This window comes from Pseudonaja textilis, chromosome 1 (genome assembly GCF_049901715.1).
Source record: "Pseudonaja textilis isolate UNSWEBS1 chromosome 1, rPseTex1.2, whole genome shotgun sequence".
Lineage (NCBI taxonomy): Eukaryota > Metazoa > Chordata > Lepidosauria > Squamata > Elapidae > Pseudonaja > Pseudonaja textilis.
In genome coordinates this window covers 86,582,676-86,599,129 of record NC_141990.1, presented here as the reverse complement: position 1 = coordinate 86,599,129, position 16,454 = coordinate 86,582,676, and the positions used below count along the sequence as shown (strand labels likewise).

Genomic DNA, 16,454 nt, shown 5'->3' with positions numbered 1-16,454 from the left:
CAACTCAACACTGCATGTCTGGAAAGATTTAAACACATAACGAAGTTACATGAAATTATTGAAATTTATTGAAGTTATTGAAATTTCAAGGCTATATTGAAATATTGAGAAATAGGGCCAGGACAAAATTGTTATTTTATGGCCAAGCCTGCAGCTCTTTTTCAAAAGGGCCAAATTCAAGTCAGGTCTTGTAAAGATTGTGCTTTATTGTAGAAAAACATTTTAATTCATTCTTTGCATGAAGAAACAGGCTTGGTAATTACTTTCTCGCCAACCCAACCCACAACTGCTAAACCATCACCAAATGGCATGACGGGGCTGGGCAGGTTGAAATCTGGGGCTGTTAATAGATGCACATTTAAGATCAATTTCCAAGAAAGGCTGTAATCACATGGCATAATAATCATAATAATCATTATACTAATATACAGTAATTTATCAATTGGAAAATATACTTTCAGTCCTTAACTCCTATGCACGTTCTATTTCAAAGTGATTTAATTAATACTCCACTGGATTATAGTCCATTTGTTTCGTTTCTATCTTTTCGCCATGGTCTTCCTTTCCATTTACTGGCTCGTTTCCCTTGGCAAACCATTTTGGGGTGGAACTCCAAAGGAATTCTTCTAGTCTGAACTTGCATCGAGTATGACCAGCGCTTACCTGCTTCTCACTCGCACAACATAGTACACAGATCTGGTTGAACTGCACTCACCTTCCGGCCTAACCCAACGCGCTTCACCTCATGTCGCGGCGAGGGAAAGGAAACGTCCACTCTGAGAGATTAGCCGCTAATCGGATTTAGGAGTTTCTACCCAAGATCCCTTCCCTTCTATTTTTTTCTTTTTATGCCCGGGCCTGGCCCCTGTAGACATCTGGAGGAAATCCAATCGCCGCTATAAACAATAAACTCCGGGAGCGGAAAGGCGGTTTTCCTAAGTCCGAAGCGAAGCTTAAGCGCCTCCTCAATTGCTGTCGCAAGTCCAGCCTCTGAGCCGCGCCTTCCTCCTCCCTTCCTTTCACTTGCTCTTTGCTTAGCTCTGTCGCCAAGGCCTGGCAGGCGAGAGAGAGAGAGGAGTGGTGGGGGTGGAGGAGGAAGCGGGCGGGGAGCCCAGCATTGCCGAGGGAGCAGCAGAATCAAAACAAGCGAGACACGCCTTTCCCCTGGCTTGCATTTCTTCCGCGGCGAGGCGTCTGTGGACGCGCGCCCGCGCATGTGAGTGAGTGAGAGTGAGAGTGTGTGTGAGTGTGAGCGTGCGTGCATGCGACAGGGCCGCGGTGCGTGAGCGAAGGACGAGTGTGCTGCTCCGCCTGACAATGGAGCTGCAATAGGCGGGGGTAGCAGCAGCAGCAGCAGCACCAGAGGCAGCAGCACTGCCACCAAGAGCCTCCGCCGCCTCCTCCTCAGCCTTCCCGCTGCGACCCGCTCCTCCTCCTCCTCCCTTGGCGATGCCGAACCAGAAGAGTAACAAGGGCAAGAAGAACAAGCGCGCCAACAGCAGCGGGGACGAGCAGGAAAATGGAGCCCTGGCCGCAACGGGAGCTGCGGGCGCCGGAGGAGTCCTGGCCGCCGTGGCTGCGGTCGGAGCAAGCGGGCCCGTGGCGGCTGCAGGAGGTGGAGGAGGAAGCTCTGGGGGAGCGACGGCGGCGACGGGCTCGGCTTCGAGCGACTCCAAAAACGGTAGGAACCTACGGGACGGAGATGGAGGAAGAGAGCGAGCAAGCGTGCGGCGTGCAGCCACCAAACTTCACTCGCTGGCTCTTCTTTTTGTTTGTTTTTTGTTTTCTTCCCTGCTTTTACCGGATGGGCAGAGTCGGAGGCGCCCCTGCGAGTGGCAGAGCTGCCGGGCCTTCGATGGCGCAGCAGCCCTTGGATGGGAGAAGCGGAGCGGGCCAGCATGTAGATGAGCCAAAGGAAAGCGCGGCCCTTCGCTTTCTTGGCTTGAGTTGCACCGCCAGCCCGCACGGGCGCGCGGCCTGCCACCGGGTCTCGGGAGTGAGAAGTTCGAACGCTTAGCCGGGCTGAAAAGAGCCCGCTTGCCCGGCCCACGTGCCCCTTCCCCGCTCTCTCGACCCCTCCAAGGGTTGTGCGGGGACGTAGTGGTCCCAAAGACGGGCTGCATCCGTCCCCCCACCCCAGACGTTGCATTTTCGGTCTAAGGAGAGCGGGTGGGTTTTGTTTTGTTTGTTTTGTACCTTCTGACGGATTTCCTCCTGTCTTTCTCCGCCCCCGCAATAAAGGTAATTTCTTGGGGAACTGAAAACTCTTTTATGCCCTCTCATTTCGTGCCCAAAAAGCGAACCGGTGAGGTTAAGTAGAGACGTGTCTTGTCTCCTTCAGAATGACAGTTTTAAAGATGGGCCGGACGAGAAAAAGCCCATGCTGTGGCATACTTTACATAAAAGTGATCCCAATCAAAGGTGCGGGGGGAAAAAGGCAAGGAAGTCGTCCCCCTCCCGGCCCCCTGCTAAAGTATGTCTCTCTTACTTTCGGTTTCACATGGCCGGCATGTTTTGATTAAAAATATGCTCTGGTAAAGTTGGAGTCTCAGTACTCGGACTCAGCTGAGTAGGAAGTGTCATATGTTCAAGCCTGTCTTCATTATTACTATGAAGAGATGGGTCTTGTTCATGTGCATGGCTTGTAATGTTTCCCTCATTGACACCCGCCTCCAATCTTTCTGCAATTGCTGTCTTCCCACATGCATGCTGAGCAGTCCTTCGTGTCCCACACAATTGTGAGCTTGGTATCTGTGGGGAATGACCCCTCTCAGCTTTATTCAGATATCAGAGTTATAATGGCTAGATGCTTCTATTTTTTTAAAAAGACAGAACAGACCGCTGATGACAGACTTCTATATTTGCCACAGGATGGTTTGCAGGGTAGCAGAGCTTAGCTGCAGCTGTGCCTTCATCTCACTCTTATCAACCTGCCCACAACTTAAAATAAAGTGAAACAAAAAAATTGCCCTTCCTGCTCTTCACTCTCTCTACTGAACTAAGTTAGAGAAGGGGGGGGGGGGCTCTTAATCATTTTATGAACCTTTCACATGCTTTAGCTTCCCAGTGATCTTTTTCTCTAAACTCAGAATGTAAGCACAGTACCTAATATTTTTTAAAAATGGCATGTGTGAAACATTTCCCTACTTTCTTCTGATAGCTGCCAGGTTAGTTTTATGTGTTGGTGTTACAAGAACACAAGAACAAGCTTTTTTGTTTTGCTTTTTGTGTTTGAAAATGGTTATCAGAAAATTTTCATCAGAGAATTCTTATTTTATTTATTTATTGCTTATTTAAATTCTTATTTTATTGATTGCTAGTCCTTGCTGGAGTGTGCAAAACACTGCAAATACTTGGGCAAATAATGATCTCTGAGGAATTTGTAATAATATGTGCGCATGACAGTGAAATAGAGGAGATGCATCTGAAAATACAGTCTCCTGTTCATAGCAAAACAAAATTTAAATTCTGCAATCTCCTAGGAATAGCTTCCAGCACAATGCCTGCTGGTGATGAAATATAGCAATCTGATATTTTGTACTAAATTTAGGACACATGCTGATGTTCAGCACATTTGGATGAGGTCTAATAATGTATGGATAACTATTTTTATATCTTAGTAAGGATATATTCCCAGACATTGGCACCTTATTTGATAACTGACAAAAACATAAAAAGAGGCTGTAAAAATATTAAATCTGTATATACTGTTAAATCTTTTACAATCGGGAAATCAGGAATTCTTGGCTAATCAAGCAGTTTTTGTTGGTAGTTACTGTGGTTAAACTCCTTTAGTCTGAAATGTTATTGTAACAGCTTTGATATAACTGAAACTTTTTCTGTTTAATCTTATGAGTAATTTTTATAGAAGAAATATATTGAAATAGGGCCAATATGGCTTTGGAAGATACATGAAAGTCATCAAAATACTTGTGTGACCCTTGCAGACTTGGTGGAATCCTGGAATTCCAGATTGCATTCTGCAAGAAGCTGCTATTTTTTACAATAGACAAAATACATGTAGAATATTGTCATATAAATATTTGAAACGGAAACATATTAAAAACAAATTAGGAGATCGAATCCATTTGTTTTTCCAGATATCTTGACCTCAAAGATCATGATTCAGAACATCAAGGAAATTACTATATTTTTCTGGAACAGACTTGTATTTTAAAAAATTGGTTTGTAGGAGGTTTTTTAGTAAAAAATGTGCCTTTTTTAGTGTTATGAATTGTATTTACAGAGGAGATGGAGAAATATGTCCTGGCTGTAGATCTAGAACCTGCTTAGTGGGAAGGTAATTGGTACTGGATCAAAGTGACTATAAATTAGATATTGCTTAATTGAGAGTTGTGAGTAAGAATACATAGCAAGTATTCTTGAAATACTTGAAATAAAAGCTTCAATACATAAATCTATTTAACTGATGAGACCAGGGTGATAAATCAGTTTTATTATTTTGCTTAATGTTGCTGTCCCAAATATTTAACTTTTCATGAAATGTATTTCTTGTGATTTCTGTAAGAATATATTGTAGATCAATGTTTCTTAAACCGAGGAATTTATTGGAAGATGTACAGTATAATACAAATATTAAGAATAATATTTAATTTTCAACTTTTTTGCATTTAAGTGAACATAGTTCTAAAAACTCATAACTTGTCCCTGAGGTAGCTTGTGGTGAATGAAGTTATACAGCAGTATAATTTAATTTCTTTACTTGGAAATTATAATTTTGTGTTTTATTAGCTTAAATGTAATTTATATGTGCAGCTATCAGCATATTGTATAATCCTATTATTTAGGCTGATTATAATCTCTTAATTTTCCCTACCCAACCCACTTTTCCATAAGCTTCCTTGAATATGAAAAGCTTGTACAGTGTGTCATCTAATAGAGCTTTGTATGCTTCTTGTTTTTGAATTGCATTACTTTTACTTCTTTTGGAATTGCATACCTGAAAGAAAATGACATGGGCTTTAATTAACAGCAATGTCCATTACAAAAACTTGCTCAAAATAATTTTTGAAGCATACACAGGGATGTGAACTAAATATTTGCATATGGTTCAAAAGTAGGACAGCCCTTTGAAATGGCTGCACCAACATGTTCAAATTAGTTCTTGGAGATATGTTGTAGTGAAGTGAACATGTGAAGACTTGCTAATTCTTTCATCAGAATTATTTCACAATATTGCAAAACTGAAAATATCCAAATAAGTAAAGTTTGCTTGTCTTTTTGATGAAATAACCTGGACCCACAATATTTGACCGTATAAAGTACATAAAAATATGCTTCAGTGTTCTTTATGTTGTTTGATTTTATTATGAAAATTGATACGCATTTTCATCACAAATGTTAGTATAACGGCAATTCCCAGGTTATGTAAGTGTTGTTTTATGTAACTCTGGCAATATGCAAATAGGTGAGACCATCATCTAGGCATGAACAGTATAGCATGTAACCCCATGTGCAAAAATTGGTTTATGTTACTGTTAAGATAGATTTAAGATTTATTGCTAATTTCATGATATTGAAATCAGAACAATATACTGTACTTGTGCAAAGTGGAGTGATTCAGCTTTGTAATGTGCTTTTTCTTGGTACAGATTGACCTTGGCATTTCAGAAGTAACTTACACATTTCCTGAAATATATCATAGAGAACAGGAAGTTGGTTGAATTACATTTCCAGCCTTTGGAAAATAGACTTGGAGAGCTGTTGTAGACATTAAGTTCAACAGTGGGATGGTTTTCTAGCAACATGCCGTATATTGTGCCCACAAAGGCTTTGACTGGCTAGCTAGAACCCCTCCAAAAGTAGCTACTGGTTTTGAAATTGTTTGCCTGATTGAAGAAGAAAATTATTACTGTTATATACTTGCATCTAAACCTATCCACAAATAAGTTGACCAAAATGCCATGAAAAATGTGCCACCTGAGGATAGGCCATTATTTGGAATTTTCATAAATTTTAATTTCATAATTAGATAATCCACAAGTGGCACATTTTTCAGTTAAAAATGTAAGAGTTTGTCTGTAGATGGGCTTGTAGTATATGTGAAAATAAATGGGATACACAGCCAGTCCTTGATTTATGACTGCAATTGAGCCCCAAATTTCTGTTAAGTGATACATTTGTTAAGTGAGCTTTGTCCCATTTTATGACCTTTCTTGCCAAAGTTGTTAAGTGAATGACTGTAGTTGTTAAGTTAGTAACATAGTTGTTATTGAATCTGACTTCTCCAATTGACTTTACTTGTCAGAAGGTTACAAAAAGCGATCACATGACCCTGGGACACTACAAATGTCATAAATATAAATCTGTTGCCGATACATGTGGAATATGCCGATACATACAGATACTCTATTGTTTTAATTAATTTAAATATACATTTTAATTATTGGCTCAATTTGAAAAGTAGCATCGCCTGCCTACCAAATGTGACCTAACACCAGAACACAAGCATTCTGTTGCTTATCTGCTTGATGTTTGTGCAAAAAGTACATTCTTCTCTAGAAAAAAAAAGATACAGTAGATTAAATTAAGTGAGAATGCATTGTATTTAGATGGTGCACAGAATTTCCTAATAGCTTGTGAGGATGAGAATGAATTTGTGAAGTTTAGGTAAGGAAAGTCAAAAACTGAAGATACAACTACCCTAAATTGTGCATTGCCAGTGTATACATTTGGCAACCTAAATTTTGATATGGTGCATAAAGAGTGGTTAGTGTAGCAGCTGAATTACATCTATGTCACCTTAGATGCATTTGTTGTTTGTGTGTTTCTTTGTTGAATGTTTAGTATGCTGAATTCCAAAATGAGACTGGCCTTGACGGACAAGAGGAAGAGCCACTGCCAAGATAACAGTCAGATAAAAGATATGTGAGTCTGGTGCAGGAATGTAATTTGAGTAAACGTCTTGGACAAAGGTACTCCTAGTTCTCACAAAGATAAAGCATGTGTGGGAATGCATTCAGAGTCCAGGGGCCTTCAATCTTGACAGCTTTAAGACTTGTAGACTACAACTCCCAGAATTCCTCCTCCAGTCATGTTAACTCAGGAATTCTGGGAGTTGAAGTCCACAAGTCTTAAACTTGCCAAGTTTGAAGACCCTTGATTCAGACTAACAAGACTCTGTTACCGTAACTTTATAAGAGGTCTCCAAACTTGGCTTCCACGAGTCTTAAAAGTTGCCAAGTTTGGGGACCCCTGCTTTATAACAAATGTAGTACTGACTTACATGCCATTGGATTTCTACTCCGACCTGCCTTGAAGGGCTAACAGTAATTTCCTGTAGCTAGTCTGCACTAGAAGGATGGAATCAAAAGCCATAAAGAGGTCTATGGGGCAGAGATGGTTGCATCTCTGCTCTGTTTAGGACACTGACAAGGGCTGTTAGTGCCATTTTATATTGTGTCCAAATTTGAAACTTGTCATTTAATAAGAGGAAATTCATGAGGTCTTGATGTTTTGTTTGTTTTCAGGACCCAATATAGGAAATAGAAAGAGATTATAGTAGAGGAAGAATTAATTTTGATGGCTAGAGCTGACACACAAGGAAATTTAAATGACTGAATAGAACTAAGAACTTATGGTCCACAAGAAGCTGTAGTGGTCCCATTCTTCTATTTGAAGAACCTAGATCTGAGCAGTACAGTTACCTTGGTTTGAATATTAGTGAAGGGACCTAGTATGTGATAGCATTTGATTTATAAGGAAAGTAGAAGTCTAATGTTCTTAGTTGTAGAATTTTCCCAGTCCTACTCCTGACTGGGTAGTACTGGTAAGTGCATGTTTGTAAGTTGAATTCTTCAGACCTGTTCTGGTATGAGAGCTTCAGTGTCAACATGTATACTTTCATTGGTTTTCTTTGGGAATTATATAAAATTATATGGAGAAAAAGACAAAGAGGTTGAGCAGCTTTTAAATGGTTTGATGACTAATCACTTAGCAAAAGAGAAGAAATAATGTCTTGCAAATGTTGAGCTAGAACTCGCATTACTTCTGATCATTGGCTAGATTGTGGAAGGATGACACAATTCAGAAACATTTGAAGAAATACAGGTTCTGTACCCACGGCAGAGAATAGAGAGAAGAAAAGTTTTAATTCTCCCTGAAAATGGGAGAGGCATGCAGACAAAAATATTTGGCTCTGGGGGCGGGGGCAGTGGCTGAGACTGCTGAAATTCCCAGGCCTCTACTCCAAGCCCATCCTCTACATTGCCACCAAGTGCCTCTAAATTGGTCAGCCTAGATGGGGGAGGGAAGATCAGGTGTGGAGAATTTGGTAGCATTTTTCAGCAGTGCCGGGGCTAAAGCTGAGGTCTGGGGTCAGTGGCAGCTGGCTGAGACTGTTGAAGACCCCAGCCCTCTACTTCAGGCCTAGCCTCGGTGCCTCTGCTGCTGACCACACACTCAAAGACCAGATTGAGGCTAAGGCTTTAAGAAGAAGTTATGGCTTTGCATTCCTCTCCCATTTCATGTGTAGCCTGGGCTGGGCTTCTCAGCACCTTCTCCAACCCCCATGTGACACCTGTGTCCTTATCCTGGGACTCTATCAGTTTAATAACTCACAAGATTGCTTAATGACTCTAATCTTGAATGGCGGGATTGCAGTTGTTAAGCAAAGTGATCATGTGATGTCTCAGTTAGCTGCTTCATTCAACAACTGAGATTCTGGTTCTAATTGTCATAAGTCAAGAACTACCCATAATTTCTGAGTGTTTTAATAAGCTTTTAATAAGAGTGTTTTAATAAGCTGTTTGTGAACTCTTCTAATTTAAACATTTTCAGATTAATTATCCTTTCATGGATATCAAATTTTCTTTCAAACTTTAAGGCAAGTTCCAGCCCATTTTTACTGAGTGATATAATGAAGCTGGTTGAAGTGGGCTTGGCTATAACAACAGTGTTATGAAGGAAAAAAACCAGCGTATTACCAAAACTTTGCTGTGTTAAGTTCTGTAGTGCATTTTACTTAATTATACTTATAGTCACTATTATTCATTTGCCATTTTTGTGGGAATTTTGTGTTTTAATGAGTGATAGGTATACATAGATTTGATTGAGTTTCTGGTTGGTTACTAGAGCTGCATGTTCCCAAATGTTACTTTTCAGAAGTGAGTTGTGTTATAAGTCTCTGAATATCTATTAGCTTCTCTTTTTGTGGTGATTGGCTGGGCTACTTTTTAAATCTTTCCCCTTTCATTTTGCTGCAGTTCAGTGTTTTTCTTTAATATTCATTTCCTGCTTTGTGATTATTCATGGATCATAAATTGAGTGTGATCATAAGCCGTGTTGTTTGTCAGATAGATGGCTAGTTTTTCATAGGGGATAAACAAATGGAATCCATCTGTAATTAGACTCTGCTTTTGTTCCTGTTCAGGTAATAAAGTGGAGAATTTTTGATATTGCTTTGTCAAATTTAACATATTAATGAAATGGGATTTTGCTGTTGTACTCTATATAATTACAGATTATAGAGAAACAAGGGCTGGAGACTAAGACAAGCAGGCTACTACCGGGTAATAGTTGCTGTCCTTTAGTAAATTTTAGGAATATAATTCTAACTGATTTTAACAATTATTGCAGTTTTTAAGCCATTTATAATTTAATATTTTTAATATTAATTATGTTAATATTAATTTGTATATTTTGTTTTTAACTTTATTATATGCCACCAAAATCAGTTAATTTTGACTTGGGCAGCTATGATGAATAAACAAAACAAATAAAGTGACAATTTATAGAATTGAACATGAGCTATTGCATTTGTTTGAAAGTTTGTGTTGATGGTCAATAGTTGCAAACTGAACGTTTAAAGAAGATTCTTATCCTGCAGCCCTCAAAATATATTGGACAAAAGTTCCAATAATTCTCACATGTCAGTTAGCTTGTAAAACTTGCCTTTTTTTCTTTCAACAGTATGCTACAACTGGAATTACTTTATATTGTAATTACAGCATTTCTTAAAAGTTTGTGAACTCTTTTGAATATTTCTACATATATAGGACCAAAACACGATGTGTTGCTCACACAAATCCTAAAACCAGATAAAGAGAACCCAATTAAACAAGTCAAAAACATGATGTTCATTTATTTATTCTGTAGAAGTCATTTTTTGTTTTTTTCTTATGCTTTTTTGTGTACTCTTTAAATTTCCCTCTAGTTCAGGAGTCCCCAAACTTGGCAACTTTAAGACTTGTAGACTTCAACTCCCAGAATTCTCCAGCCAGAGTTGAAGTCCAGAAGTCTTAAAGTTGCCAAGTTTGGAAACTTCTGTTTTAGTGCTTTAACCTGGATATATAATAAAACTTGCATAAGTCTTTAGACACTGTCTAAAGATAATGATGGTAGGCGGATTTTCATTTGCTACTTGTTAAGTAAACCAGGACAGAGAGATCTAACTGGAATATAAAGAGAGGCAGCCCCTCTCCATGAGTCCTTTGCAATAGGATTGTGGGTAGAGGATTTAGAAACTTCTTCAAGGGAACCAGCAAGTGCCCAATTCTCCTCCATGCTGCATTGAGAGCCCAGGATGGGTTGACTCTGCCCTATGCCGTCATAGCTGAGTCTGTACTAAGATATAAAAGCCAGCCACCGGGAGAGACCCCAGCTTTTGACTCAGCTCCTTTCAGTCAGTAGCTGTGTCTCTGAAAGTGTTCTGTTAGATAGCAATCACCAGCGATCTTCAGTACTTTTTTCCTCTCTTCAAGCAGCTCCCAGGGATCTGGGCAGCTGCTCTTTCAGGAGAGCCCTGCAACATTGGGAGCAGCATCACAGAGCTCTGTGCAGGCAAGCTGGGCAGCGTCTGCAGACCTCCCCCATGCCTGCAGTTTGGAGCGATCATAAACACGATCGGCAAACTGATAAGAGCTCCAGCCAATCGCTTTGTCGCTGATTAACAAACACCTCAAATATTGGGTAAGAATGCCAGTCACCTTCTCAGTCCCGCCATCAGTTTCCAGATGGTGCGCTGACGCTAAGTACACCTGAACTTGTAGCGCTTCCATTAACTGTTTCCAAAACTGCGCAGTAAACTGAACCCCACGATCAGAAACCACTCTATCTGGCAGTCCATGCGGATGAAATATATGCTGTAAAAATAGCTGAGCCGTAGTGCGGGATGAAGGTAATCTCCGACAGGGAATGAAATGAGCCATTTTTGTCAGCATATCAACTACCACGAGCACCATCATGAAGCCCGACGAGGATGGTAAATGCGTGAGAAAGTCCATGGAGATCACTCCCCATGGTCTGCCCGGAGTCGGCAATGGTTGGAGGAGTCCAGGGAGTGCACCCGACGCCGCTTTCGCTTGCCTACACTGGACGCAAGAAGCAACGTAAGAGAACACATCGTGACGAACCCGAGGCCACCAAAAAGTCCGGGTGACCAAATGCAAGGTTTTATAAAATCCAAAATGGCCAGCAGCGGGGTTATCATGACATTGTGTCATGATGAGAGCTCTCAATGACCTGGTAGGTACGTATAATAAACCCCAATGTCGGAGCAAGTCCTTTTCAATGGACCATGGAGAATCAGGTCCGACGTCCCCCCCGTCTCTGCTGCGTCCACGCATCCAATCGTTGTGCCTCTCGTATGCGAGCCCGCAAGCCTACTGGATCTTGCAGTACGGCCAAGGATTCTGGTGGTAACACCGTTCGTAGAGGAAGAGGATCCTCGGGACCGATATACTTGGGCTTCCGAGACAACGCGTCTGCCCTCCGATTCTGTCCACTCGGAACATAAGTAACGGAGAAATTGAACCTGGCAAAAAACAACGACCACCGAATCTGGCGTTGGTTCAATTTCTTAGCTGTGGTCAAATGTTCCAAGTTTCGGTGATCTGTCCGAACCTCTACCTTGTGCCAGGCCCCCTCTAAATGATGTCTCCAGGTCTCAAAAGCAGCCTTAATGGCCAACAACTCCTTTTCCCAGATGGTGTAGTTGCGCTCTGAAGCTGTGAGCTTCCTAGAATAGTATGCGCATGGGAAAAGAGGCGCGCCATCCTTCGAAGCTTGTAACAGTACCGCTCCGATAGCGACATTAGAGGCATCTGTCTCGACCACAAATGGACGATTCGGATCAGGATGCCTCAATATCGGCTCGGCTACAAACGCTTTCTTTAAAATGTCAAAAGCCTGTTGTTGCGGGGGCCCCCACACAAACGGAACCTTCTTACGGAGGAGCTGAGTTATGGGGTCCATTACTTTAGCAAAGTCCGGGATAAAAGTCCGATAGTAGTTGGCGAATCCCAAAAGACGTTGGACGTCCTTGACGAGGGGCTTCCCAACTACACAATGCCTCAACCTTTTTAGGGTCCATAGCAATGCCCTCAGGAGAAATGATGTGCCCTAAAAACTCTATTGACGACTGAAAAAAGAAACACTTCTCCAGTTTCGCATAGAGCTTATGCTCCTGAAGACGCTGCAGCACTTGACGGACCTGATGAAGGTGGTGATCCCTGGACCGAGAGTAGATTAAAATATCATCCAGATACACCACGACAAACCGATCCAGCATGTCCCGAAAAATGTCGTTCATCAAATGCTGGAATACAGCGGGAGCGTTGGTTAGACCAAATGGCATGACGGTGTACTCGAAATGACCATAACGAGTGCCAAATGCCGTCTTCCACTCATCCCCCTTGCGCATCCGAACCAGGTTGTAGGCCCCACGCAGATCGAGTTTAGTGAAGATAGTAGCCTCCCGCAACCGCTCCATCAATTCCGGAATGAGCGGTAAGGGATAGCTATTCCTCACAGTGATAGAGTTTAGTCGTCTATAATCACAACAGAGACGCAGTTCTCCCCCGACGACTTCTTAACAAAAAGAACGGGAGCCGAAAGAGGGTACGACGAGGGTCGAATAAATCCCCGAGCTAAGCTTTTATCCAAAAACTCTCGGAGTGCAACCAACTCGGGCTCTGACATGGAGTATAATCTCCCCCTTTGGCAATGGAGCGTCCAGTATCAGGTCCACGGGACAATCATAAGCACGATGTGGGGGTAATCGGTCTGCCTCCTGTTCGCTGAAAACATCGGAGAAGTCCGACAGCTCCGAAGGAATTGAGACAGCAGGAGCGGCGATATCTTGGCCAGCGCAAACATGCCTCAGGTGGTCCACACATTGTAGGCTTGGAAAAGAAATGGCGTTCTGCGACCAAGCCACCAACGGATCGTGCAAACGCAACCAGGACATTCCGAGCACCAAAGGGAGATGGAGGTTCGAGGTGACATAAAAACTTATCGCCTCCTCGCGATCCCCAATAAGCATATGCACTGGCTGAGTAGCGCAGCGAACGGGTCCCGACTTGAGTTCGCGCCCATCTACGGTTTCCACCTTAATGGGTGGATTCACAGGAATCAAAGGAATTCCAAAATGTTTAACAAAAGCACAGTCCATAAAGCTGGTTGTAGCCCCTGAATCCACCAGCGCAACGGCAGGAATTCCTTCCTTCCGGGACTGTAAGAAGATACAAGTGTCCAAAAGTAAATGCTGAGGAGGACCAGGATTTACTTCGGCAATTTGGGATGGGGGTGGAGGATGTGCCCGACATAGGGTTTCCCTGAGGTCGGGCCTACCCCGTTTCCTGACGGGCCAGGAGTGGTTTCAGGCACAGGTCTGCAAGTCCTTCTCCGAGTGCAGGAATTTGCAAAATGTCCCGGACCCCCACAATAAAGGCACAAGCCTTCCTGGAACCTTCTCGAACGTTCTCGCACCGTTAAGCGAGGGCGGAGTGCGCCTAACTCCATCGGCTCCTCAGCATTAACCGTGGGTTGGAAAACTCTCGGCGTGGGTTGTGCACGAGAAAACAAAGATGGTTCCATAACGAGCCGTTTGCGTCCACGTTGCTGTAAACGAGCTTCAATTCGTAAGCACTGAACTATCAATGCATCCAAAGTTAAAGCCCGCTCTGCATGGACCAGCTCATCTTTGATGGCATCAGACAAGCCTTCCTGGAATGCAGCCATATGAGCCGGTTCGTTCCAGTTAGAGTCCATACACAGCAAACGAAATACTGCAACGTATTCCTGCAGGGAACGTTTCCCCTGATTAATGTCCCGTAACCGTCTGTCCACAGTTTGTATCTTAATTGGGTTCTCAAACATCACTCTCATTTGTTGGAGAAAACCCTGGAAATTGTTCAACAACGGGCTATCTTGAACTAACAAGGGAGTAGCCCAATTAGCAGCCTGCCCAGTTAATAAACTGATCATAAATCCTACTTTAGACCGGTCGGTTGGGAAGTCTTCAGACCTCAGAGAGATAAACAATTGGCATTGACCCATAAATGCCGGGAACCTGTCCATTTGCCCAGAAAATTTCTCCGGCATGGATACTGGGCTTTTCCTCACAGGAGGGGCAGGGGGAACAGCAGCCGGGCTTGGTAAGCTGGTAACATAATTCAGCAATTGTGTTACCTGATTCTGAAGCGTCACATTGCTTTGCAGTAGTTGATTAATTTGTTGTTGTTGCTGCTCTACCAAACGCTGCAGTTGATTTGAATCCATCTTGCTTTAAAGATGGTTTGTTTGTGGCCAGGAACTATAATGTTATGACTCCCCTTCAAAATTCAAACGAACAAAACAGAAAGCAGCCGTTTCACAATTAAATCAAACAGAAAGAAGTCTTACAAGATAACGGCTGGCAGAAACCACAGCATAAATCTTTACTCTGTCCGGCAAACCAGTCCTGGCAATAAATCTCCAGTCTCAGAGCTTCTTGCTGTAACGTCCTCACTCAAGTAGTCACTTTGTTCCTGGCAAAATGTACCAGCCCAGCTGTGTCCTTTTATACTCATTGAGGCAACGTGCTAATTTACTGACTCGCTCTCCTCATTTGCTCCAGCTGATTTTGCCTTCTCAACTGTCTTCTGTTTTTTACATTTAACCACAAATTTTCCAAGTTCTCATCTCCACTAGAAGACTCTCTCAAAACTTCCCTGTCAGCCATTCCCGGCTGTTGATCAGATAAGGAACCAGAGGAGGTCAAAGGTCCTGACAATTCTAATACATCAGGTCTGTCGTCCTTTGTCACGTCCATCTCCTTATCCTGGTTACCAGTCCAATCACTGAGCCATGCCAGCTCATATTTTTCTGCCATGACCTCCTCACTTGAACTCATATCAGTCACAGGAGCTGAATCCAAGCCCGGAGCCACAACATGATGATATGCAAATACTCCTGGAGTTTTTAAAAAGTGTCTGAATAAGAAAAAAGGAAGCATGCCATTTGAAATAAGGATATTTATTTTTTTTAGTTTATTTCTTCAGGTCAGATATTCCTGCTGATAATGGATATTGGAAGCACTCACTAACTCTTCACTTTAGGGTTTTTTTCTCTCTCTAAAGAAACAAGTTAATAACTCCTATTACTAAGCCCCCAAGAGAAAGTTTGTTATTGTTCTGATATTTAAGTGTTCCATAGATTTGTGATAGGATAAAAAAAGTAGCAGGAATGGACAGAAAGTGTGAATCGTTGAAGATTTCCTGCCTGTAAAAATGTGTCTGTAATGTCTAAGCAGGGTTTCCATTTTGAAATAATAGAAAATACTTGTAGTTTGGGTTTTAGATTTTGGCAGTGGTTTGCTCTCCAAACTTGCCATTTAATTCCTAAACGTTTTGTTACCAGGCTAGGTAACATCATTAGCGGGAGTTTTGTAGAAGTCTTGTCCTATTCCTCTTTAGCTTATTATATATGTCTTGAGTGCCAGTTTGGTCAGTTGGTTGCGTGGTTGGCTGTTCATTTGGTGCTGTATTTAAATTCTGAGAAGTTGATTGGTTTTCTTGATTGGTTGTTTGAATTATCTAGTTTATTACATGTTCATATGCTGGATCTAGGATTTCTGTTTTTCTCCTCTTCTCTATTTATTTACCTCTTCCCTGCTCCCTATCTTAATTCAGTTTCCCTCCTTTTCTTTTTCCTTCCTGTGGAACTAATTTCTCCCTTCCACATTTCCATACTGTTTTTCTTTTTTTCTTTCCCGTTTTTACTGTTTTGTTGGAAGAGAGGAATCTTGTACACTGTATATTTCTTTTTGTGAATATTTTTCGCATGAGAGAGCAGATGAGAATCAGTTAATTCTAAAAATGGGATAGCTTATTTTACAAGCAATTAATTTTAATCATTAAAGTAGGCCAGTTGCCTGGCTACATATGTTAATTCTGAATGGCAGATTTTAATCATTCTAAGGATTTTAAATACCTTAATTCATCTGACTACCTTTCCAAAGGATAAAATACAAGTATTGTATTCTTCTAATTTTTAATAAAAAGAATAATAATTGTCCATTTAATTACAGACCAGTTTTATATGTGTAGCTGCTAAATGAAATGCAGAGCATTTATTGCTTCAAATTAGAGAATGGTTGTCCAAAATGGTATTTTGGAAGAAAAAACTCATTATAGAGGTTAATGTTCTTCATTTGACCATTGTTTCACATTGGC

General features: G+C 41.7%; 1 protein-coding gene across 1 annotated transcript in view; it reads left to right on the top strand.

Moving 5' to 3' along the window:
• Window positions 1-1,121: 1,121 nt before the first annotated feature.
• The window catches only part of HECA (HECA ribonucleoprotein granule regulator), a 36,602-nt gene continuing 21,269 nt past the window's right edge, over window positions 1,122-16,454 (top strand). The window contains exon 1 of the mRNA XM_026705579.2: window positions 1,122-1,681. Within this exon, the coding sequence (XP_026561364.1) occupies window positions 1,450-1,681 (232 nt within the window). The 5' untranslated portion in view covers window positions 1,122-1,449. The remainder of the gene's footprint in view (window positions 1,682-16,454) is intronic.